Source organism: Amia ocellicauda, chromosome 15 (genome assembly GCF_036373705.1).
Source record: "Amia ocellicauda isolate fAmiCal2 chromosome 15, fAmiCal2.hap1, whole genome shotgun sequence".
In the NCBI taxonomy this organism is placed as follows: Eukaryota; Metazoa; Chordata; class Actinopteri; order Amiiformes; family Amiidae; genus Amia; species Amia ocellicauda.
In genome coordinates this window covers 4,266,565-4,291,614 of record NC_089864.1, presented here as the reverse complement: position 1 = coordinate 4,291,614, position 25,050 = coordinate 4,266,565, and the positions used below count along the sequence as shown (strand labels likewise).

At 41.0% G+C, this 25,050-nt stretch overlaps 2 protein-coding genes across 5 annotated transcripts; one reads left to right on the top strand and one right to left on the bottom strand.

The window, feature by feature from the left end:
- The first annotated feature begins 2,097 nt into the window (after positions 1–2,097).
- Positions 2,098–15,141, top strand: LOC136711099 (uncharacterized). Of its 4 annotated transcripts, none has more exons than XM_066687098.1 (8): positions 2,098–2,187; positions 6,790–6,984; positions 8,343–9,241; positions 10,372–10,409; positions 10,551–10,883; positions 10,964–11,248; positions 11,715–11,919; positions 12,756–15,141. In XM_066687098.1, the coding sequence occupies exons 3-7, from the start codon at positions 9,228–9,230 to the stop codon at positions 11,912–11,914; spliced, it is 870 nt and encodes a 289-aa protein (XP_066543195.1). In that variant the 5' UTR covers positions 2,098–2,187; positions 6,790–6,984; positions 8,343–9,227; the 3' UTR covers positions 11,915–11,919; positions 12,756–15,141. The 4 variants fall into 4 exon arrangements, 3 of the variants coding, with proteins under 3 accessions (XP_066543195.1, XP_066543193.1, XP_066543194.1); XM_066687096.1 differs by having other exon boundaries at positions 11,691–11,919; XR_010804705.1 differs by lacking the exon at positions 12,756–15,141 and having other exon boundaries at positions 10,964–11,354; positions 11,691–11,801.
- A 1,934-nt stretch (positions 15,142–17,075) lies between these two features.
- Positions 17,076–22,079, bottom strand: LOC136711098 (uncharacterized). Its single transcript, XM_066687094.1, has 4 exons — positions 21,981–22,079; positions 19,329–19,676; positions 18,892–19,086; positions 17,076–17,954 (listed from the first exon to the last, which is right to left on the bottom strand). Exons 1-4 carry the CDS (start codon positions 22,021–22,023, stop codon positions 17,869–17,871), a joined length of 672 nt encoding a protein of 223 aa, XP_066543191.1. The 5' UTR covers positions 22,024–22,079; the 3' UTR covers positions 17,076–17,868.
- Positions 22,080–25,050: the final 2,971 nt, after the last annotated feature.

Sequence of the window (25,050 nt, the reverse complement as noted above, 5' to 3'; positions counted from 1 at the left end):
ACTACTACTACTACTACTACTACTACTAATAATAATAATAATAATAATAATAATAATAATTGTAGCGGAGGTTGATGAAAGAGTTAAATAGCTGATCATTCAAAAGGTGTGATCGTTGTGGGCATCGGTAAAAATGCTCAATTCTCATTCATGCCAAACAATGTCCCTTTATTGGATCACTAGCACTGTATCCAAAACGCTGTCTTCAGTAATTGTAATATTAAATTTGATATATATGCATGTGTTGTTCTACAAAGAAATATCAATAACATAAAATCACTAATATAATAATCAATATAACCAATAATCATGAAAATAAGAATAACACAAATATGCACAGTTCTGACATTAAAGCTAATATGCTCAATGAATTTACATGCTGCATAAATGCACACATGATATGGATCTATGCTATCTTACTACAGCTACATGCTGAGAAATGACTTTAACCACGGTAAACTCTAGAAACGTATGCAACTTATACAAATCGATAATACACTGTCTTAAATTCAATAAACATGAAAACAATAGATAACGGTAAAACACAATATATATATATGAACGCAGTTCGATTTACGACCGCATGGTGACGCAGTAGATAAGACTCAGCTGGCTAACAGACTAGCATCGCTATTCTCAATATGTAGCGCAAATAACCTATACCAAACATGAACAAACATGTCTACTTACATTTTACTGCACGCACATCATCATATAAATAATAAACAATTACTCTCTGTTTTGTAGACTAAACTATAACTTTTCCAGCACCAACCTACACATAAAATGCCAGGGTAAATTTAGTGTGAAAAGTCAGGACGAGTATTACCTCCAGGCGTGGCGGCTCGGCGCTCCGATTCGCTGAATGTTAAGGGACCGGGCAATGGAGCAAAAAACATAAAAAAAAGTTAAGGGAGTCACTACAAAAGCAATTTCCACTGCCCTTCAAAACAATAATAATAATAATAATAATAATAATAATAATAATAATAATAATAATAATAATAATAATAATAATGTGTATCACCACTTCTATAATATAGGGGCATGTGTATCACAAACAATCTGCTCTTAAAATGTATTGTTGAATTTTAACAGAAGGACATTTAAGTGATAAATACACGTGAACAATATACATGTCACTATACAATATAGTTCAGCTGGGTGTCGCTTATGAAATAACAGAAGTAATACTACAGATGCAGGTTGTTAGGGTGGCCAAGAGACAGAGACACACAGGTTCCACTTCATTGCATTTGTTTAGAAACCAGTTTCTATCACAATTAACATCATTCACTGTACATTTCAAACGCATTAAAACTGCTGGGTGTGATTCACTTGCAGAAGAATGCAGTACAAATGGAATGGATGCATGTTGAATTAAGTCAGAATACAGAACAAAACGTGTTCCATTAACACACAATGGAGCAGTATTTTCCATTTTGGGAACAATTCCTTAAAATACAAAGCAGGTGAAACTCTAAGTTTAGACCTTTAAATAAAAGAACGAGCTGAGGTTCCCCTGGAGAGGATCAGACAGGGGGACTTCTCCCTGACTCTCCAGCACACACTGCTCTCTGATGGAGACATGAGAGGGTCTGGGGGAGAGGGATGGGGCGCCGGCTGTGGTCACTGGGGCTGGCAGAGCTCTGGGGTCTCTGGCTCTGGAGGGGCGGCAGGTGGAGGGTCAGCTCCAGAGGAGAGACACTGATGTGAGGAGAGAGCACAGAGACCCCTCCTCCAGCTGCACTGCTCTGACCTGGACCTGACCTGTATCCAGAGCCACACACACCAGCGCACACTACTGCAGCATCATGCTGTGGAGAGTGGAGAGGCTGAACTCATGTTGTTATAACTGGGCTCATCTGAACTGGCTAGAACATTAAAATCCCTTCACAGTCAGAAGGTTTTTATTCATTTAAAATGTCATACGCATTTGTGGTGAATGCTGATCTTACACAGCTCTACCAGCCACTGTGTTGGCCAATCAACTCTTACTGTTTATAAATTCCTCTCTGCTCATCATCTGCACTGACACTGTTATGTGCCCTTTACGTCGAAGCCAAGGTCACGAATGTGACGTCAGCCACAAACCAGCTTTGGTGTCAATGTGAGCACAGCCAATGCCTTCTCTAACAGCAACTTCCTATACTGCAGCGTAACTAGGAGATCAATAAATAGCAAATGGTACGTAAATCCTTTTATCCAATATACATTTGTTTTTACCTCAGGAGGGAAGTTTAAGGGCGTTTATGTTGTAGTCTCTTTTGATTTAAAAAACAGTTCCTCTGTCAACTCCTGTATTTCACTTTCGATTTGTCAGTTTTGTTCTTGTGTTTAATGGCGGACTCTTCCTCCTTCTTAATTCTCGTTCTACATGTATTGTTTCTGACGGGCGGCCGGATCTCAGTTCTGGTCCTGTTTATCCACCATCACACATCCAGTATTTAACTCCCAGTGCTGTCTGTGCCGAGTCGGTTCTGTCTCTGTTGAAACCATGAGTTTATATTCACTTAGACCAATGCAAATTCAGCACATTGATAATGAACTGCAGCCGATCAGTTATTTTAAGCCTGAGAACAGAAAATGCAGCACCTGTATCTCATGATAGGAGTGACTCGCACTCATCACAAACCACTTCTGGTCACCAGGGTGTTGGCTGTTACATTTCAGTGATCATCCTGTTAGTGTAAATACATCCGACTACCTATCCCTCTGTATTTACTTGTATCATTATATACATCTACCTATCTATTGATCTATATATGCTTGAATACAGTGGCTCTCAAAAGTATTCACCCCCTTGGACTTTTCCACATGTCATTGTGTTACAACATGAAATCAGAGTGGAATTAATCAGGAGTTTTTGCCACTGATCAACACAGAAAATGGCCATAATGTCAAAGTGAAAAATACAATCTGCAAGTGTTACAAATTAATTACAAATTCAAAACAGAAAATAACTGATATTGCACTTTAATATTTTTAATAGTGAGTATAGAACTGTTACTATACAACTACTATAAGCTGTTCTTCTAAAAAATGGTGAATCACCCACGTAACACTAAAACCCTTTAACCCTTTAAAAAAAATCACACAAGGGGTCTCCAGCCCTGGTCCTGGAGAGCCCCAATCCAGTTTCTCTTATAGGTCACCCTAAATCACCAATTTCTAAATACTAGGAACACATGTGAGTTATTAATCAATTAAGCAAATCAACCAAAGGGAGCTCTCACTCAGAGAGGCTGCAGGTATTTTGATAATTGCTTCAATGGTTTCAAAATTACTGAATTTACCAAACCAAAGCTTCACTGATCTGACTGAAATACTTCCAGGTGTTTAAAAATTGGCAATAGAAGGGTGACCTCTAAAACTTGCTGGATAGGGGCTCTCCAGGACCAGGGTCTACACCATGGGTTTTCAAAGTACTCCCTGGCCTGCTGGTTTTTCTTCCAACCTAGGTCTTAATTACTTAATTGAATTATATATTGCTTTGTTAGGTCAATTAAGGATTCAATTAAGCAATTAAGAACTCACCTGGAACAAAACACCTGGAAAACCCCTGGTCTACACATATCTAATATACGGAAGAGATCTGGGGCCTGTCAAAGAAAACAAAACAAGAATGTCTCATGTAAAACCTGAACTTTAGAGATTACAAGTTTAAATGTTGAGTTTTAAGGTCGAAATCCGGAGTGTTTTTGTTTCACATGGTCCCAGGGCTGTTCCGCGATATTAATTAAGGGCATAAGAAGGACATGTACAATCGAGAGGAGGCCATCCGACCCATCCTGCTCGTTTTTGGACAATAATAACTACATGGAAAAAAAACTTCTGTTGCAATTTTAAAATTAACTGAAACAGATGATTAAAATAAATGAATGTTACTCACCTCTCGTAATTTCGTGGCCACAGAACAGGTTGTGTTGACAGCTCAAACACTAAGCTGTCCTCCAGTGAAAGACATGTGGAAGCGATTGGTTGAAATACATTTCGCAGAGGACTAAGGTTAAAATAAATAACGTTACTCGAAAGGCCGTACTCTGCACATATTTCGTAGAAAACAACACAAAATGTGTCATGGTACTATTAACACATGATGTGTGTGTATAATTTCAACACATCGGTTCTAGTGCAGCTGTGCTGATTTGGGACCATCATCACAGCCTTCAATGAGCACAATTGTGATTTCCCATCACTGCGCCGCAAATATCCCAAAACAAGCGGCGTCCATAAGGATTTCTACATTACACCGATCTGTATCCGACTGTTTTTCTAACAACAAGTCGAAATAATAAAAAAACGAACTAAAAAATCAGCTGCAACATGAATGAAAAATGATCCGTTCAAAGCATATTCATAATAAACTTTATGCGCCGTGATGAATGCATGTTAACATAAATTTGTATTTTAGTCAATACAGAAAAAGTGACTGAAATTGCAAATCGGTGTAAAACCCTTCACGAACAAACCCCAGTGTTTCCACCTGTGTACATTTTCTTATATTCAACTGGAGGATACACAGTGTTCAATTGTATGTATATTTATGTATTGTGATCATGAATGAGAAATTAATCTAGCAATTTATTTCCCTGTAGCACCTAATGTCCTAATCTGGGGGAAACGCTTTCATTCCGTGTGAAATTAGACACAAGTAAAGTAAAGGCTGAGTTAGCTTTGCATTTTCGTGTTGTATTTTCGCTTCTGCTCGTCTGCATGTGATCTGTGACCACGGAGCCAGAAAGACAGTTTGAGTCACCGAGGCTGCCCGCGTCCAGCCCCATTCACTCTGAAATGCCAGCACAATACACGCAACGTTTGCCTGCTTTTTTCCATTTTGCCCCCCATTCACACTGGCTTTGAAAGCCGGCAACATGCGGAGTGAGAGACATCACACGAACCCCAAACACACCGAGTGACCTGGCTGCTCTCAGCACTGAGGCTGCAAGAGCCAGATTAAGGCACTTGACATGGACCAGTTTATCAAACTTTTTGCCACCCAGCACAAAAACAGGTTTATTCGGCTGTTTTAAAGGTGCAGTCTGAAATATTTTTATGGCGCCATAGATCTCATCAATACTCATGTATTTATCGTGTATCTGCAAAGTGCTGCTGGGGTTTGGGTTTGTATGTATATATTATGATTATTTTTGTATTGTTTTAATTGTTATTTATAATTTGTTTATAGTTTCTACATTATGTTAAATATGTACTAATGTATGCTAATACCCTTTTATAAAGTCATAAACTTCAATGCAAACACTGTATTAAGACTTGGAATTGAATTATGAATTATGATTTATTTGAAGGAGGAAATGTACCAAACCTAAGCTGAATCATTTAATGTGTTGAACCATCATAATTATATTGAGAAAATCTATCTTGCATCGATTAAGGATGGCCCCTCTAAATTAGGTCTGTACCACCCCTTGGACACCCTATTCAAAATGTTCTGGACACGCCACTGCACCAAAGGTCCCCATACAACTTGATGGAGCTTGAGCAATTTTGCAAAGACAAATGGGCAAACATTGCTGTGTCCAGATGTGCACAGCTGGTAGAGACTTATCCACATAGACTCATGGCTGTAATTGCTGCCAAAGGTGCCTCTACAAAATATGGATTGAAGGGGTGATTACTTATGCCTTCAAGTATTTTCTGTTTTGTATTTCTAATTAATTTAGAACAATTTGCAGCTTATATTTTTCACTCTGACAATATGGACATTTTCTGTGTTGATCAGTGGCAAAAACTCCTGATCGAATCCATTCTGATTTACAATTATACGTGGAAAAGTTCAAGGGGGTGAATACTTTTGGGAGCCACTGTATATTATAATTGGTTTCCTCCTAACTTCAGGGTTTAGTTTTGCATTATATCTGCACAAACATTATCTTGCAAGTAATATGATTGACAGTGTAGATCTCTAAGGGTTTTGAGGCCAGGAGGAACAGAGCTCTGACTTAATGGGTTGTTACTGTTATTATTATTCTCATCATTATGGTAACACTTTACAATAGGTCTCCTAAATGACAGTTTATTATCATAGTATACAGCACAAAATCATTAGCAAACTGAACACTGTAAGTGTTAAGTGTACATGCACAATGTAATGTAGCTTTATAATTATATTTTAAGTACATAAATACCCAGACCCAATAAGACAAGCAAAGTGGTCATGCTTAGACAGTTAATGCTCAAAAGCAACACCACAAGCAAAGACATAGACAAGACAAAACCAAATAATTGTTAGGTGTTGATTCAAAGACATGACTTCTACTTAGTGTAGAAAAACCTGACAACACAAATATAAATATATTGGCAGATAAATATACATTTTACACTCAAACAATAATTACTTTACAATAATTAATATATACACAATAATTAAGAAAAAATAACACAATAAAACATAAATTATTGTGCATTGTGGGAAAGTTCAGTTATTTGGTTTTACACCAGTTCAGTGTTAATTCAACACTCTTTATTTTGACACCCAGTATTAACAGTGACTCTCAAGATGGTTCAACTCTCAGAGTGTTAATTTCACCCAATGAGTGTTGAAATAACAATGATTTCACTATATAACACTATATTTTAACACTGTAATTCTAACACTATAGATTTTGCTGTGTAGGTACTCATTAACCACATGTTAGTTACTCATAAGAACAGTGTAATTAAGCATTTGTTTACATATACTTAATGCGTAAAAAGTGTTTAAATTCAGACACAAACCCCCAAACACAATTCATTCTCTGTCTTTCTTCTTTCCTCATCCTCCTCTAGCACTCCCAGTTGCAGCTACACTCTCACAGTGTGCACAGCACTGACACCGTCACGTGCCCTTTACGTCGAAGCCAACGTCCCGAGCTCGACATCAGCCACAAAGCAGCCTTGGCGTAAACATGAGCACGGCCTACGCTGTCTCAACAGCAACTTCCTATCCTGCAGCCTAACAAGGAGGGCAATGAATAGAAAATGGTACGTAAATCCTTTTGCATTTGTTTTTACCACAAGAGGGTAAGTTTAAGGGTGGTGTTCACACCCTAGTCTGTGTCTCTTTTGATTTCAAAAACAGGTCCTCTGTAAACTCCGGTATTTTACTTTCGCTTTGTCAGTTTTGTTCTTGTGTTTAATGGCGGACACTTCCTCCTTCTTAATTCTCGTTCTACATGTATTGTTCCTGATGGGCGGCCGGATCTCAGTTCTGGTCCTGTTTATCCACCATCACACATCCAGTATTTAACTCCCAGTGCTGTCTGTGCCGAGTCGGTTCTGTCTCTGTTGAAACCATGAGTTTATATTCACTTAGACCAATGCAAATTCAGCACATTGATAATGAACTGCAGCCGATCAGTTATTTTAAGCCTGAGAACAGAAAATGCAGCACCTGTATCTCATGATAGGAGTGACTCGCACTCATCACAAACCACTTCTGGTCACCAGGGTGTTGGCTGTTACATTTCAGTGATCATCCCGTTAGTGTAAATACATCTGTCTACCTATCCCTCTATATTTACTTTCATCTTTATATGTATCTACTTATCTATCTATCTGTATATGCTTGAATATATTTTAATTGGTTTCTTCGTAAGTTCAGGGTTTAGCTTTGCATTTTAGCTGCACAAACATGAACTGTTTGCAAGTAATATGATTGACAGTGTAGATCTCTAAGAGCATTTGACTCCGGGAGGAACAGTGCTCTGACTTAATAGACTGTTATTGTTGTTGTTATTTTATCATTATTATTATTATTATTATTATTATTATTATTATTATTATTATTATTATTATTGTTTATTTATTTGTTAGCAGACACCCTTCTCCAGGGTGACTTACAATATATAAGAGCAATACAAAGTGCAATAATACAGTACAGTTGAAGGCATAATACATTTGACAAATTCAGAATTTACACAAGTGTATAGGAGATATACTGTAAACAATATATAAGGTCTTACATCCTAGAATGTAAAAGCTGATAAGTGCAGACAAGATGTTAAATCACAGTCTAGGGCCAAGGGAGAGGGAGCAAAGGGGAAATCAAAATAAACAATACAAGTGCTAGTAATGCAAAGGCAAGAGTATGACAAAACATTGTATAAGTGCAATCTCATAGGAGAATAAATGACTAAATTACATAATTATGGTAACACTTTAAAACAGCTCTCCCAAATGACAGTTTATAATATAGTATGTACTCGTTAACTACATGTTAGTTACTCATAATAATAGTGTATTTAAGCATTTGTTTACATGTACTTAATGTGTAAAAAGTGTTTAAATTCAGACACAACCCCCCAAACACAATTCATTCTCTGTTTTTCTTCTTTCCTCAGTCTCCTCAGCTCCTGTCTCAGTGTCAGTGGGAGTCGGGGACTCTGTCACTCTGCCCTGTGATGGATCAGCCTGCAGAGGGACTCCTGTAGAGCAGCTCTACATTAAATGGGATGGATGACCAGCAAGCAAAAGTAAACTTTAGCCCAGCCCTGGGTTTGAGAACAGAGCAGAGGTTCCCCTGGAGAGGATCAGACTTCTGCCTGACTCTCCAGCTCCCCTCCTTCTCTGATGTAGACATGAGAGGGTCTGGGGGAGAGGGATGGGGCGCCGGCTGTGGTCACTGGGGCTGGCAGAGCTCTGGGGTCTCTGGCTCTGGAGGGGCGGCAGGTGGAGGGTCAGCTCCAGAGGAGAGACACTGATGTGAGGAGAGAGCACAGAGACCCCTCCTCCAGCTGCACTGCTCTGACCTGGACCTGACCTGTATCCAGAGCCACACACACCAGCGCACACTACTGCAGCATCATGCTGTGGAGAGTGGAGAGGCTGAACTCATGTTGTTATAACTGGGCTCACCTGAACCAGACAGAATATTAAAATCCCTTCGCAGTCAGAAGGTTTTTTGTTTGTTTGTTTGTTTGTTTAATTATAAGAATTTCGTATTAATTTGTGGTGAATATTACACGTCTCTATAAGACCCTCTGTTGGCCATTTAACTCTTACCGTTTATGAACTCCTCTATGATCATCATATGCCATACTATACAGCACAGCTGAACTCCAGTGTGGACAGTAGTGGATGGACGGGAAATTACTGTGGCCCCCGCAAGATCGGAGCACGCACTGTCCACAGCACTGAACCGTCACGTCCCTGTACGTCAAAGCCAAGGACGTCAGCCATCGGCGTGAACATGAGCGCGGCCAGCGCCTTCTCTAAGCGCAACTGCAATGAACAGAAAATGGTACGTAAAGCCTTGCATGTAATTTGCATTTGATTTTACCACAAGAGGGTATGTTTAAGGGTGGTGTTTACGCCCTAGTCTTTGCCTCTTGGTTTTGAAAAACAGTTCCTCTGTCAACTCCTGTATTTCACTTTCGATTTGACAGTTTTGTTCTTGTGTTTAATGGCGGACTCTTCCTCCTTCCTAGTTCTTCTTCTGAATTTGTTGTTCCTGACGGGCGGCCGGATCTCAGTTCTGGTCCTGTTTATCCACCATCACACATCCAGTATTTAACTCCCAGTGCTGTCTGTGCCGAGTCGGTTCTGTCTCTGTTGAAACCATGAGTTTATATTCACTTAGACCAATGCAAATTCAGCACATTGATAATGAACTGCAGCCGATCAGTTATTTTAAGCCTGAGAACAGAAAATGCAGCACCTGTATCTCATGATAGGAGTGACTCGCACTCATCACAAACCACTTCTGGTCACCAGGGTGTTGGCTGTTACATTTCAGTGATCATCCTGTTAGTGTAAATACATCCGTCTACCTATCCCTCTGTAGTTACTTTTATCTTTATATGCATCTGCTTATCTATCTATCTGTATATGCTTGAATGTATTTTAATTGGTTTCTTCCTAGGTTCAGAGTTTAGTTTTGTATTTTAGCTGCACAAATTTTATCTTCTTACAAGTAATATGATTGACAGTGTAGATCTCTAAGGGTTTTGAGGCCGGGAGGAACAGAGCTCTGACTTAATAGACTGTTATTGTTGTTATTATTATTATTATTATTATTATTATTATTATTATTATTATTATTATTATTGGTGGTGGTGGTATGGATAGCACATGGCCTCAATGACAGGATTTGTTGATCACTGATTAATTTATGAAGAATCCAAGGTGATGTTGTTTGACCTGGCTGAGGTCAAAGCTGACAGAATTTGACAACTTTATCTTTACCTGTCAAACTCACTTCAGTTGAGGGTCAGCCCTGTTTAGGAGCTTTTAAACAACAACTTTATAGAGGGACTTGACCATGTCAAGCACAGTGTTATCATGTCTGAGACACAGACACACACATAACTGCACTCAAGGTCCCAGCAGGCTGTGTGCTGTGCAGTGACCTGCTTCTCTTCCTGTCCACAGGGCTCTCAGGCTGCTCCTGGCTGTGACGCTGTTGAGAGGTAGGGGCTCTGAGACACTGTCTGTCTGTTGAGGTCCTTTCTCATTGGTTTATTATGGGAGAATTCATATTTAACAGAATCCTGACCTGAGATTTTTTGAGTCTGCTGTGTCTCAGTCTGTCTCTGCACTGTGTCTCTCAGTCTCCTCAGATCCTGTCTCAGTGTCAGTGAGAGTCGGGGACTTTGTCACTCTGCCCTGTGATGGATCAGCCTACAGAGGGACTCCTATAGAGCAGCTCTACATTAAGTGGCAGACAGTGGATCAGGATGTCTGTGAGTTCAGTGGAAGTAGACTGTACCCCGGTCCTGGGTTTGAGAATAGGACTGAGTTTCCCCTGGAGAGGATCAGACAGGGGGACTTCTCTCTGACCTTCCAGCACACACTGTTCACTGATGAAGAGATATATGAGTGTCTCTGTGAGGGAGATGCAAACCAAGCAGTACATCTTGGGAAGGTTGATCTCACCATCACAGGTAAGAGTCTGAGTTTGTTTTAATTACAAAGAAAATCTACACTTCCTGTCATTTACAGCTGGATCCTGTTCTCTCTGCAGGCCGTGAGGAGAGCAGCTCTCTCTCCTATGGGCAGCCCCTGACCCTCCGTCTGTACAGCAGGGCAGCTGTGACAGTGTGGTTTAACCCTGCGGGCGCTGGAGCCTCTCTCCCAGTGTGTGCTGTAGAGGGCGGCACTGTGACCCCTGACCCTGCCTATGGGTCCCGAGTCTCAGGGCAGGAGCAGGAGGTCACACTGTCTGCACTGACCTTCACTGACCAGGGCTCCTACACAGTGCTGGACTCCCAGAGCAGGACCATCAGCACTGTGAATGTCACTGTGACAGGTAGGACAGGGGCCGGGCTCTACTGGAGATCCAGGCTGTGATGAGAGACAGGACTCCGGCTGATACTGACACTCCTGGACCTGTGCTGATCAGACTTGATTTACATGTAAATGAAAATTACAACCTATATTTGAAATAGTGAATGTTGCTAATGCAGACTTAGATGTGATGCTTTCACTACCAAAACAACATATGAATGTAAATATTTGACTAATTTTACAAGATGCATTTATATTCATCTAGACAATTATGAATTGACTGATGATCACAAATGGTCTCTTATTTATTATACTGTGTCCTGACTTTATACTTGGATTAGATGAGAAACAGGTGCACTTGATCGAGTTGAATGCTTGGCCATTGACAGGGGCATCACACAGCTTAATATGGCCATTGCAGCCAGCTGCCCCCCGCAACAGAGTCTTCTCTGTCGTTTCTGCAGCTCCAGACTCTCGTGACTCCACAGGGCTGGTGATCGGGCTGGTGATCGTACTGCTGGTGCTGCTGGTGCTGGGGGCTGCTGGGTGTTACTGGAGGAGGAGGAGGAAGAGAGAGTTTCACTCCGTCAGCTCTGACCCCCCGACAGCAGAGCAGAACGACATGGCAGAGTTGGACAGAAAAGAGGGGTCTGGACACACTGAGTCTGCTCTCTCTGGACAGGGCTGACCAGAGTAAGTGTGCAGCAGCAGTGCTGACATTTGAGCTCTTTTCATTAAATGTTAACATTCAGATTGTCATTTATTTACAGCACTGCCCTGCCCCACTCAGGAGCCAAGTTTGGCCCCCTCTGAATAACAAAGATATTAGATTGTGTCCAATTTATTTTCACAAACCTCATTTCACATGTTTAAACCCAAGATCTGACTGGAACTAGACTCATCAAAGGTGTATGTTCAGTTTGCTGAACACTGTTGGAGCCTCAAACATTCCAGTTGGCTGGGGCGGGGGATTGGGGGGTGTAAGGTCTCGACTGCCTCTCAGCACTGTGTTCAGATCTGAAGTATATCATTGATTGCATTACATGAGGCACAGAGTAACACTGTTTCAAATAAAGCATCTCAGATTGATTAATTGTTTGAAAGTTTCCAAACGAGAGGAGGTAATTCGCCCCATTGTGCTGGTTTGGTGTCCATTAATAACTGAGTGATCAAGGATCCTATCCAGTCTATTTTGTAATGTTCCCTAATTGTCTCTTCTACCACATTGCTGGGGAGTTTATTCAGATTGTGGTGCCTCTCTGTGTGAAGAAGTGTCTTTTGCTTTCTGTCTTGTTTTCTGTAGCCCAATTTCCATTTGCGTCCCCGGGTTATGGACTACCTGTAGTAACAGACTGGTCCTGTTGTTGAGTCAGAGACTGACCTGTTCTCAGTTACAGTTTAAATAAGCTTCTTAACATTCAGCTGTGTATTTTTATGAAAGGTTCAGCTTGTTTTAATTTATTTATGTTTAGTCATATTTATATACTATATAATTTCAGTGTAACCCCACCACTTGTTTTCACTCCCAGGCCTCTGCAGTTCAGACACCCTCTCCACAGCAGCAAGAGAGCAGGTGAGATGTGCTGTTATCACAAGGCAGAGGTTTGTAGGATAACAAAGACAAACCTAATGAACTTGAGCCGCTTCCAGCTCATCTCTCTGTTTGAGCGGCTGTTGATCTTGCTTCTCACACACAAGATGCATGATCTCTGTGCTCTGAAGGAATGAACAGATATGAAACAAAACTCACTGGAAGTGAGACGTGGCAAACAGCTCCCAATCAAGCCTTGACTAAAGCAGGATGTTCAGTATTGTATGTGCTCTTCACTTCACTGGAGTCAGCAGTCAGCACCACTGCAGTGAGGCAGCACTACCACCAGGTGGCAGCCCAGGCCCAGGATCTGTCAGCAGTGTGCGGCTTCCGTGACACTCTGTGGATCATCAGTCAGAGAAGTCATATAAACAGTGCTATATAATTACAGACTGCAGGCCAACATAGAGCCTCCTCTGTGATGGTTTGACTGCACATATATACACTCACCTAAAGGATTATTAGGAACACCATACTAATACTGTGTTTGACCCCCTTTCGCCTTCAGAACTGCCTTAATTCTACGTGGCATTGATTCAACAAGGTGCTGAAAGCATTCTTTAGAAATGTTGGCCCATATTGATAGGATAGCATCTTGCAGTTGATGGAGATTTGTGGGATGCACATCCAGGGCACGAAGCTCCCGTTCCACCACATCCCAAAGATGCTCTATTGGGTTGAGATCTGGTGACTGTGGGGGCCAGTTTAGTACAGTGAACTCATTGTCATGTTCAAGAAACCAATTTGAAATGATTCGACCTTTGTGACATGGTGCATTATCCTGCTGGAAGTAGCCATCAGAGGATGGGTACATGGTGGTCATAAAGGGATGGACATGGTCAGAAACAATGCTCAGGTAGGCCGTGGCATTTAAACGATGCCCAATTGGCACTAAGGGGCCTAAAGTGTGCCAAGAAAACATCCCCCACACCATTGCACCACCACCACCAGCCTGCACAGTGGTAACAAGGCATGATGGATCCATGTTCTCATTCTGTTTACGCCAAATTCTGACTCTACCATCTGAATGTCTCAACAGAAATCGAGACTCATCAGACCAGGCAACATTTTTCCAGTCTTCAACTGTCCAATTTTGGTGAGAATGTGCAAATTGTAGCCTCTTTTTCCTATTTGTAGTGGAGATGAGTGGTACCCGGTGGGGTCTTCTGCTGTTGTAGCCCATCCGCCTCAAGGTTGTACGTGTTGTGGCTTCACAAATGCTTTGCTGCATACCTCGGTTGTGACGAGTGGTTATTTCAGTCAAAGTTGCTCTTCTATCAGCTTGAATCAGTCGGCCCATTCTCCTCTGACCTCTAGCATCAACAAGGCATTTTCGCCCACAGGACTGCCGCATACTGGATGTTTTTCCCTTTTCACACCTGTCTTTGTAAACCCTAGAAATGGTTGTGCGTGAAAATCCCAGTAACTGAGCAGATTGTGAAATACTCAGACCGGCCCGTCTGGCACCAACAACCATGCCACGCTCAAAATTGCTTAAATCACCTTTCTTTGCCATTCAGACATTCAGTTTGGAGTTCAGGAGATTGTCTTGACCAGGACCACACCCCTAAATGCATTGAAGCAACTGCCATGTGATTGGTTGGTTAGATAATTGCATTAATGAGAAATTGAACAGGTGTTCCTAATAATCCTTTAGGTGAGTGTATAGATCCTACATTCCACTTCTATGCTTCGTACTCTAAACATATCCCCAGTACACTACTGTATCTCACCCTGTATGTGTTTACACAACTTGTATTATGCTGCCCTTTACAATTTTTGTGATTAGCTGCGTTATAAAAATGTGGTTATGCATTGAAATGTGTTTTGCAACAGGATGCTGTATGTGAAATGGTTATGGAACAACAAAATCAAAACTCCCTCTGTCTTTGCAAAAATGCATTTAAATAAAGGGGGGGTTGCCGTGATGAACGGACACACATCTGCCCACATGAAAAGCTGTAGTGTCAGTATCTGCAGTGAGGAGAGTGAGCGCCTCACACTTGGGCTCTGAGCAGCTCACACCTGTAGCAGCAGGCCTGTGTCAGAGCCGTGGCTGAGGCTCACAGACAGGCGCTCTGCTCTCTCCTCTGAAGGTGTGAAGCTGCAGGTGCTGCTGAGACTGACAGAGCAGACAGCTGCACCCAGAGCTGGAGAGAGGAGCCAATTTATATCAATTTCTGATAAATACTTCCCTATCCCGTTGCATTATTTTCAATTGAAAAAGCTGAAGGGTTTGGTAAAATAATTGTCAATTGTAACTTTAAATAAATGTATTTATAATGTTTGACCTTACCAAGCAATTAAAGGTCGGGTTAAAAGTTGTACCTGTACTTTCTAAATATGTCCTGAAAGTTTCATTCACATCCGTTGCTTATAAGATGTGTTTTTTTATGTTTGTTTTTTGTGATACATTTTTAAAAAACATTGACCCTCCTGTAGCTTTTTAGAGCGACCGTGCGTGACGTCACAGTAGGTATTTCACTGGTTGCTCAATGGCAGATGACAGGGAAAGCGCTGGTGCTGGTTCGGACGATTCGTGTGAAGGACAGTTCACCCCCACAGTCCCAACATCAGATACAGTAGAGCAGGGTGACATTTTTATTTTATTTGTTTAATATGCGTTGGGGCGCTATTGTAATACCGCCGCACTTTCGAGACAGACTACTTAATTCAGAAAAAAATAACCTGATAATTAGCTCCTACACCTTCGATCAAATAGTGCTTAATTATCATGCACGGCAAACAATGGAATAATTATAATAATGTATATCATATATTTACAATATACTTTCTGTATTTCATTATTATTAATCATAGTATTTCCTTTGTTCATATGTTAGTTTTCTTTGTTAATACTGTGAATTGCCATAACGTGATTCCTCTCCCATTCATTAACGCGGCTCGGCTGTGCGGAGGCGGGACGTTGAGCTCATCATCACAATGACTTGTTTGTTGCAGTCAGTCATCAGCAACCGGATTCATTTTAGCGAAAGTGTAGGTGTAACATGAGGGATTTTTAAATGGCCTAGAGATAATGTCCCTCACGGCAGTGATCATTATTTTCCATATTTAAATGTTCTCTTTCACCCTTAAAACAGTGTCACACACAATACTTAAACAGAATAATGAGTTGATTTTATTGTTATTTTTTTTAAGTTGGACTTATCCAATGCTTTCAATTGAAACCTCTTGAAACCAACACTTCTGTACTTATTTTCGTATTGAACACACTCCATACATAAAACAAACACAAAAACAAAAATAAATAAATAAATCCAACAGTCCAAAGTTTGTAGAGAATAATATATATATATATATATATATATATAATCAAGTCCTTAGCATAGGTAATAGTTGAGATCTGACAACAACAACAACAACAATAATAATAATAATAATAATAATAATAATAGTTAAATTGCTAAAAGTCGAAGTCATAATCATAATACAAAAAACCTCTCATAAATAACAAATCTTAGCCTGGTTTACAGAACTGTAGCACTTTTCCAGTGACTCAGATTGAAAGAAAAAAATGAATGTTATTTTCTCTTTCTTTTAAAAAGAAACATATATATAATTACACAAATAATCAACCAAACACATACAATACATACACATATTCACACAAACTGCCTAACAGCATGCTTCTTGGCAGGATATATTGTAAGCTTTCCGTTAGTAAGCCTATTTTAACTGACTAAAACAACACTAGTTTCAGAGCTGAGCATAATAATAATAATAATAATAATAATAATAATAATAATAATAATAATGATACTCCAGGGGTCAGAGCTGTAAAGTTCTGCTTCAATTGGACTGCACTGTATTTTAGCTCTCATTGACCAGGGCTGCAGACCCTACTGCACTGTATTGTAGCTCTACAGGACCAAATGTGGGGACTCCCAGCTATATTTTAATAATCTTTCCAAATCTTGTCTAGGACAGTGTGTGCAGTGCTTTGTCCACTGGAACAGTAAAACTGATGTTAAAGAGGACCGGGGCCCACACTGTCCCCATGACCTTCAGTCCTCATGTGTGTTTGCACTTGAACCACTGGAGACCCAGAAAACTACAATATATATATTGTTACACGAATGCTGTGAGCTTGATCAGGTTTGGAGTGAAACAAATAAATAAAACAGGCAGAGGCCTCACTGGTAAAATCAAACAAGAGGAAATTTTATTATTTAAATACAAACAACAAACTGGTTTAGTAGCTCAAAATTAAATCAATAACTTAAAGAGCAGTCTAAAACACTAAATTACATTTCTTTTATACATTATTTACATTATCTAGAACTTTCTAATATCTAACAGTAGCGAAATATGCATATACCCAAAATATATTGTTGGTGATATACTAACACAGTGGAGACTATACATTGGTTCTGACATTGAATATGTCCGTACACACACAGGCCGCTGAGATCACAGTAAGCTTACCTCCAGTGTGTCCTGTCTAGGGCTCCTCGAGGCCCTGTCTGAGTCACTGATCCACACTGCAATGTTTCACTGCAGCCACTGCACTATATATACTGTACACAATGTTCACCAGGAAAAAGGGTTTTAATTCCTCCTACAGTGATTAATGTCCGAGTAAGTACAGAGGTCTGTCTTCTTCTCTGGTTGCGTCCTGGGGGATCGGGGGGGCATTCGGATTTCCAGAGAGGTGTAATTCAAATCTATATCTTCATCCTGAGCAATGCAATATACAAATTAAAAAATGTATTAATCTGATGTATCCATAAAACAAGTTTTATTTTTAAATTCACAATGAAATAGCAATTATTTTTGAAGAGAAGATCCTGTACTCTTACTACAGAGGTACAAACCCTGTCTCATTCTCTCTCCTCTTATACGGAGATTACATCTGAGTGCTCTGCAAAACTACAAAACTAGCCGGTATGTTGATGCTGCAGTGCTGCTGTAACGGAGAGTATCACCCAGTGCAGCCCTGTGTGCTCCTCTCTTCACAGGGTGTCGAGCGGCTCCCCTGTGTGCTCCTCTCTCTACAGTGTGTCGAGCGGCTCCCCTGTGTGCTCCTCTCTCTACAGGACTGTACACAATACCTGCGCTGCTCCTTCACTCCTGCTCTGCCCTGGACTCCTCTGCGCCCCGACACACTGAACACCACCTGGACACAGAGAAACACAGAGTGAGGGGTCAGACAGCACATTGATGTAATAATCACATCACAAGACCTACATATTTATTTGATTTTTTCACATTTATGCAAATGTAGCAGGGCTCATAGTGCATGACTGTTATGGTGACATAATCCCTCTCTGGATATAGAAGAATATACAAATACAGAATTTAAGTTACCTCTCTCTACTGGTGAGGCTGGGGGAGCAGGGTGCTCAGAGGTGTGCCAGAACGATGGTGGATTGAATCTGAGCAGTGGCCCTGACCTCACATGCTACACATACATACATACATATATATTTATATATATATATATATATATATATATATATATATATATATATGTAATGCTGCCTGGTGTCCAGACAGATGATATTCAAATTCTGAGAGTTTCAAATGTGTTTGCCCTTTCCTACCACTGCTATTTAAAGATAACAGACACTTTTATCATTCATGATATAAATCCATCGATACATTAATCCATTAAACAAAACAAAGAAACAGTTCCATTGCATGAGTAAAGTGCAGAAAACCAGAGGAGTAGAATATTTTATTCTTAAAGAAATCCACCAGATTTGTGCACAGAATTAGCATACTGTATCATCAATAATCTAGACCAGCTGGGCTACTAACCACTCAAAGGGTTAAGAACACAGACCAGAAATCTGACACCCCCAGATAGCATCCTGTGTCCACCTGAATAAAACAGCTGCAGTCAGAGCAGCTCAGCACATTGCAGAACACGACAAAACACTTCCACTTACAATTCTGGATAAAACACAACTAGAGAGGAAATGAAGAAAATATAAGATCATATTTCCAGTGACAATAATACTCTGTTGCTGAATAAGCAACAATGAACTGGTCACACTAACACACCACATATGTATTGTCCCTGTAGCAGCTCTGAGAGAGGACAGTCTCACCTCTCCTGCTCCAGAGGCAGCAGAGACAGCCGGAGAGCAGGAGGCAGCCTGCAGACACACAGCCCAGCAGTGCCCAGTTCAGCACACAGGGGGCAGGGGGAGAGGGAGAGGAGGAGCAGGACGGGAGGGGTGTTGGAGATGAAGAGGGAGAGGGAGAAGAAATGGGAGAGTGTGAGGTGGGCGGTTCATGCTGATCTGGGGAAAGAAATTCAGGTAAGATTCTCATCTGCGATCTGAGTTGTCATATAAAAGACTACGGGCTAAACATTCCAGTCAATTAAATATATAATGTACTATTGTGAATGTAACCTACTGAACTCTATCCTAAACTCTACCCCAACCTTAAACTGATAATATACATTCAGTTATATTTTTTAAAATAAGAAGTTTGTGTGTCTTGCTTACAGCATTCAGGGACATAATGTGAAAGCACCCACCTGCATAGACGAGTCTGGTCGCATTTCCAAACCGCATCTCTCCTCTCTGTGCGCAGTAGTACAGCGCCAGGTCCGTGTCGCTGATGTTCTCCACCCTCAGACTGAAGGAATCAGGGGTGGAGGTCCGTGTGGCAGAGAAGCGAGGGTTGGTTCTGTTATGTAGCAGAGCATCGTTTGTGCCACTTTTAGCACTGACTGCGAGCACCAGAACCGGAGCCTCCTCGCCTCGCTGTCCAAACCACAGAGTAGTGCGCTGGTGTTTGACACCGCAGTCCAGGGTGACGGTGTCCCCGGCTCTGACAGTCCGCCGCTCGGCCGCTTCACACAGACTCTCCCGCTGGACCAGAACTACAGCAGCGGGACACAGAGGAGCGGCTCAGGACAGACACCACTACAGCAGCGGGACACAGAGGAGCGGCTCAGGACAGACACCACTACAGCAGCGGGACACAGAGGAGCGGCTCAGGACAGACACCACTACAGCAGCGGGACACAGAGGAGCGGCTCAGGACAGACACCACTACAGCAGCGGGACACAGAGGAGCGGCTCAGGACAGACACCACTACAGCAGCGGGACACAGAGGAGCGGCTCAGGACAGACACCACTACAGCAGCGGGACACAGAGGAGCGGCTCAGGACAGACACCACTACAGCAGCGGGACACAGAGGAGCGGCTCAGGACAGACACCACTACAGCAGCGGGACACAGAGGAGCGGCTCAGGACAGACACCACTACAGCAGCGGGACACAGAGGAGCGGCTCAGGACAGACACCACTACAGCAGCGGGACACAGAGGAGCGGCTCAGGACAGACACCACTACAGCAGCGGGACACAGAGGAGCGGCTCAGGACAGACACCACTACAGCAGCGGGACACAGAGGAGCGGCTCAGGACAGACACCACTACAGCAGCGGGACACGGAGGAGCGGCTCAGGACAGACACCACTACAGCAGCGGGACACAGAGGAGCGGCTCAGGACAGACACCACTACAGCAGCGGGACACAGAGGAGCGGCTCAGGACAGACACCACTACAGCAGCGGGACACAGAGGAGCGGCTCAGGACAGACACCACTACAGCAGCGGGACACAGAGGAGCGGCTCAGGACAGACACCACTACAGCAGCGGGACACAGAGGAGCGGCTCAGGACAGACACCGACTGTAAATCAACAGACTTACAAAGACAACATCTTTAAAATAAACGTCTCGCACTGTGACTGCATTTAAAATGTGTTTTATTCCACTTAAAAACTAATTCACACCACAAGCTTTGAGGCATTATAACTATATATAATTATCCTGTATGGATTTGAGATTTTCTACCGCAAACATATTTTGAGTAGATTTTCGACTACTTACTGTATTAATTTAATGCATGTAGGCTATTGTATTTAAAAAAATATTTGTTTTATTTTCAAACAGCTATACTAAATTTAAATCCCAAATCTTTCCAAACCTGACTGATCTTTATAAACCCTGAGAGACTGAATTATCCAATGTAAGACAAAAGTTACTTTCACAAAAAATACAAAATAAAAAAATCTTTTTTTTCTTAGTTAACAATCAAATAAATGGCCTAATATTTCCATCTGCGGAATATAATATTTTACTACTACTACTACTACTACTACTACAGCTATATAGTTGTATTCCGCTGAGGAATAAATATTCCATTTAATATATATATATATATACGTTTACTCCACGCTAAATGTTCGCATACTATACTTACGTATAGGCCTACTTAACTGTATTCTTTCGTAAGGGCGTCTATGAAGAATCCGACAAATAAAATCAAGAATAACACTACTCAGCACATGTGCATTTGGTAGCTGGTAAAGTAGCCTAAGTCGAGTAATATTAATTGGCTAATAATAATAATAATAATAATAATAATAATAATAATAACTATAATAATAGAGTTTGAGTTCAACAGGTTTATATTCCACAGGTATATTTTGATTAGAGTTTCTCTCATTATGACTTTATTATTGTTGTTATTGTTATTATCACAATCATTAGGATATGTTGTAATGTATTTAAATGAACGTTAATTTTTTTTTGTAATGTATTAGTTATTATATTGTTAATTTATGTATCCTTTAGCATATCATCATAACCGACTGTATTAGAAGCAGCAGGAGCAGCAGGAGCAGTAAATCTGTCAGTCTATCGAAATGTAGTCGCCCTGGACAAAGGCGTCTGCTAAGAAATCAATCAATCAATCAATCAATCAATCAATCAATCAATCAATCAACCAATCAATCAATCAATCAATCAATAAAAATAGGCAAAACGTGGATAATGGTGTTTCCCCAAGAACACAATTTATGGTGTTTATTGGGGATGAAAGACATTTACAGCAAAGATAAGTTGGTCACAAGAGTGTATTGAAGATGAAGCAAGTTCATGTATAGGCTACCTCTTTTTATATTTAATATGTATTATTATAATTGTTGTTCTTGTTATTTTTGTTGCTATGATTTTTGTTATATTATTTAACACTGTAAATGTGTAAAACGATTTATAAAAATCAAACTGATAACAAACATTGTAACAGGATCTGTCAACATCTTGGAATCTGACTGAAGCGACAGTAAATATGATTGTGTTGAAAAATGTTATCCGGCAGTCGCAGTACTCACAGAGGAAGAGGAGCAGAGCCGCCCTGCTGTCCAGCCCGTCCATCTCAGCAGACACTGACTGCACTGGAGAGACTGGGGCTCTAGGGCGGATGAGCAGCTTCCGCACTGGGGGGTGAGAGAGATGATGTTTAGGAGGGGGTGGTCAGGTCTGCACCACACGGTGATAGAAAATCTCTGTGTGTGTGTGTATTTGATTTATTGCGTTATTTAATTTTATTTGTTTATTTCACACTCTACTGACTGTGATCCTACACAGACTGTGCAGAAAACTACAATACATATGTCAGTATTTTTAACGCACATTTTGTATCCAGTTCACAGTTTTAAAGTTTGCCCTGCACTGTCACCTCTGATGAGGCAACTGGTGTCTACAGACAGGTGTGTCAGGTGCGAGAGCTCAGTCAGTAGGATTGTCCAAAGTGCTTTCTTCTCACATTCTGCTACATCCACTACCTGACAGTTCCCAAGATCACCACCAGAGGCCGCCATTGCCACAGTGTTTTCCCAGGCTCTTCGCCTCCATTCGCCTCATTATTGATTTATTCGTCCCTGGCTGCGTCCAAAACCGCATACTACATACTACGCACTAATTATGTCATCAAATCTCGACGTGTTGAACTTTCCTTTCGCGGTTTAATGACGACTTCCTGTAAACAAAATGCACCGCGCTGACTTACAAATGTCTTACGACTATTTATATAAATCAGTCTTAACTTACCTAGTCTATCTGTACAGTTTTTTACAATTGAAAACGCAGTTGTCCACCTATTTCTCAGACATGGAATGACCACATCAGACACGCCCCTTTTTTACACATGGTCTTATGGGATTGAAAAGTGTCCAGTGCTTGCATACATCGTTTTCAAAAAGGAAGAAGTATCAATCCGGTACTTTTCGCATACTATTATATGCATACTTTGTATTTGAACGTACTACTAAAGGTGGTGTACTGTTTTGGCATACTATTTAGTATGCTAGTATGCGGTTTTGGATGTCCGCTGTCTCTCTTATCTCACTTCACCTGCTCCTCGCTCCCTACTCATTATCCTCTTGTGTATATATAGCTCTTTGTTCCCAGTCTTGTTTTCTTTCTTGAAACAATTCCGAGCCTTATTTCTCCTAGTATTGACATCTTATGTATCAGTTCCTTGCTTTTGTCTTTCGATCTCTGACCCTTGGATTCTCCTGACCAGCCTGTACGCCCGATCTCTTGACCACCTGCTAGTGTCCTTGTCCTCAAGTTCTGCTTTGCCCTTATTGTTCCTGTTTGCCAGCTATCCACCACTCGCCTGACCTGACATGTCTCTTGTGCTCTGCACCTGGGTCTACACATGGCGATCCCCGTCATTACACATTCACAGAGTATATAAAGACTGATTGCTTCTTGTGTGATTACTGCCTGATGTCTGAAGTGGCAATTTACTGTATTAGATACTGACCACAAAACACTGTGCTGAAATAGCAATGTTACAATGTTTGCTCTCACTGTGGGAATATGGAGCCTGCCAGTAGCACACAGCACACAAACACACAGGAGCACAGCATTGTAGTGTGTAATATATAGCATAGCACATTTGTCAATCTCAGAGAAAGGGACAATAAAATTAAGATATTCATAGATGGTTCTTCTGTAAATCAGGATTTTTTTTAATACAGCAGCCCTAGAGCCCCAGTCTCTGCAGTCAGTGTCTGCTGAGATGAACAGGCTGCAGGAAGGCAGCTCTGCTCCTCTTCCTCTGTGAGTACTTTTGTCAAAGGAAGTGTGTGACACTTAATACAATTTTGTTTTATAATAATAATAATTAATATTGAAAGTGCACGTTACAATAGGGGTCTCCAGGGTCTGATTTCTGAACTTGGAGTGGTCTCTTCATTTTCTCCAGAGCTGTATGTATGTATAAGCTGATTTATGTATAACATACAATCTCCAAAGTAACTTTTCCCCAGAGGGATCTCTATTGGTGCAGATTCCAATGGCTGTGGAACATGTACCTGTTCTTGGGTGTATTTTATTATATTTTACTGTGTGGATTTATTTAATTTAATTTTATAATATTGTTTATTGTATGTTTCCTACAGTGACAGTCTATTTAATTATTCCGTCACTCATTCACACATCCTGGCATATAATCAAATGTGTGATATTGGTCTGATCAGCAGGGGTAATAGGGATTAATATTATAGACTAGAGAGAGACAGTTCTAATAGATACTGTATACTTATGGATGTATTTCTGCAGCAGTATGATCTGGGAGCAGTTTACATGTGCAGCGGCTCTGTTTCTCTGAGCACACCACTGTGGGCATCTGTTCCACTTTCCTAACCACAGAGGAGTCTAAGTGCTGGCAGATTGTGTTTGTGTGTGATCTTGTGTGTTAGTGTTCACTGGCAGGATGCACCTGGTGGTTCTTTGTGTGTGCAGCTCTCTACAGGTGTCAAACATCCACATTGCTGTAGATGTGCACACAGTGGTGATTCTAGGGTATGTGGGGGGCCCAGGCAAAATAATTCCTGACGGTGTTGGTATTTTCATGTAAATACTATTCTGTAGGAGTAGATATGTTTGGGAATTTGGTGAATGCCTCTGTGGGTTATTGGTTGGGTCAAAGGGGAGAGGCTGGGCCGACAGAGAGGCAGTCAGTAGAGAGAGCTGGGCTGAAGGTTAATGCCCTCACCCATTTGAGCCTGCAACAAGGATTAGGTTATGTCTTTTTTTATTATTATTATTTTGTTTATAGTTGAACTATTGGACTAAATGCTGGCAATTACATTATCACCCTGTTTTGTTCCTGATTTTGGCTGTTTGTCCCAAAAAACAATAAATGCTTTTACTTAAATTGTTCCCCTTGTTCTTAAACATCTGACACCACAATGCATGTTTGCTTTTATGGACACAATTTAGTTTTTGCAGACATTTCCTATTGCTGTTACTAGTATCACATAAAGTGCCATTTAGCGACTGTAATAGACACCTTGGTATTTTAATCAGTGGTGAGATAATAACATGAGAGACTGTGAACTCAGGTGATCACCACCTCCCTCACTTTAAAAAAGTGAACCTACAGGTATC

Bases quoted from the DNA above. Each gene is read 5' to 3' on its own strand.
- LOC136711099 (XM_066687096.1), top strand. The intron at 10,410-10,550 runs GTAGGGGCTCTG...TGTGTCTCTCAG, and splicing joins GGCTGTGACGCTGTTGAGAG to TCTCCTCAGATCCTGTCTCA. The intron at 11,249-11,690 runs GTAGGACAGGGG...TCGTTTCTGCAG, and splicing joins TGTGAATGTCACTGTGACAG to CTCCAGACTCTCGTGACTCC.
- LOC136711098 (XM_066687094.1), bottom strand. From the start codon at position 22,023: ATGGACGGGCTGGACAGCAGGGCGGCTCTGCTCCTCTTCCTCT. The intron at 19,087-19,328 runs GTGGGTGCTTTC...TTCTTTCCCCAG, and splicing joins GACCAGACTCGTCTATGCAG to ATCAGCATGAACCGCCCACC. The intron at 17,955-18,891 runs GTGAGACTGTCC...CTCTGTGTCCAG, and splicing joins CTGCCTCTGGAGCAGGAGAG to GTGGTGTTCAGTGTGTCGGG.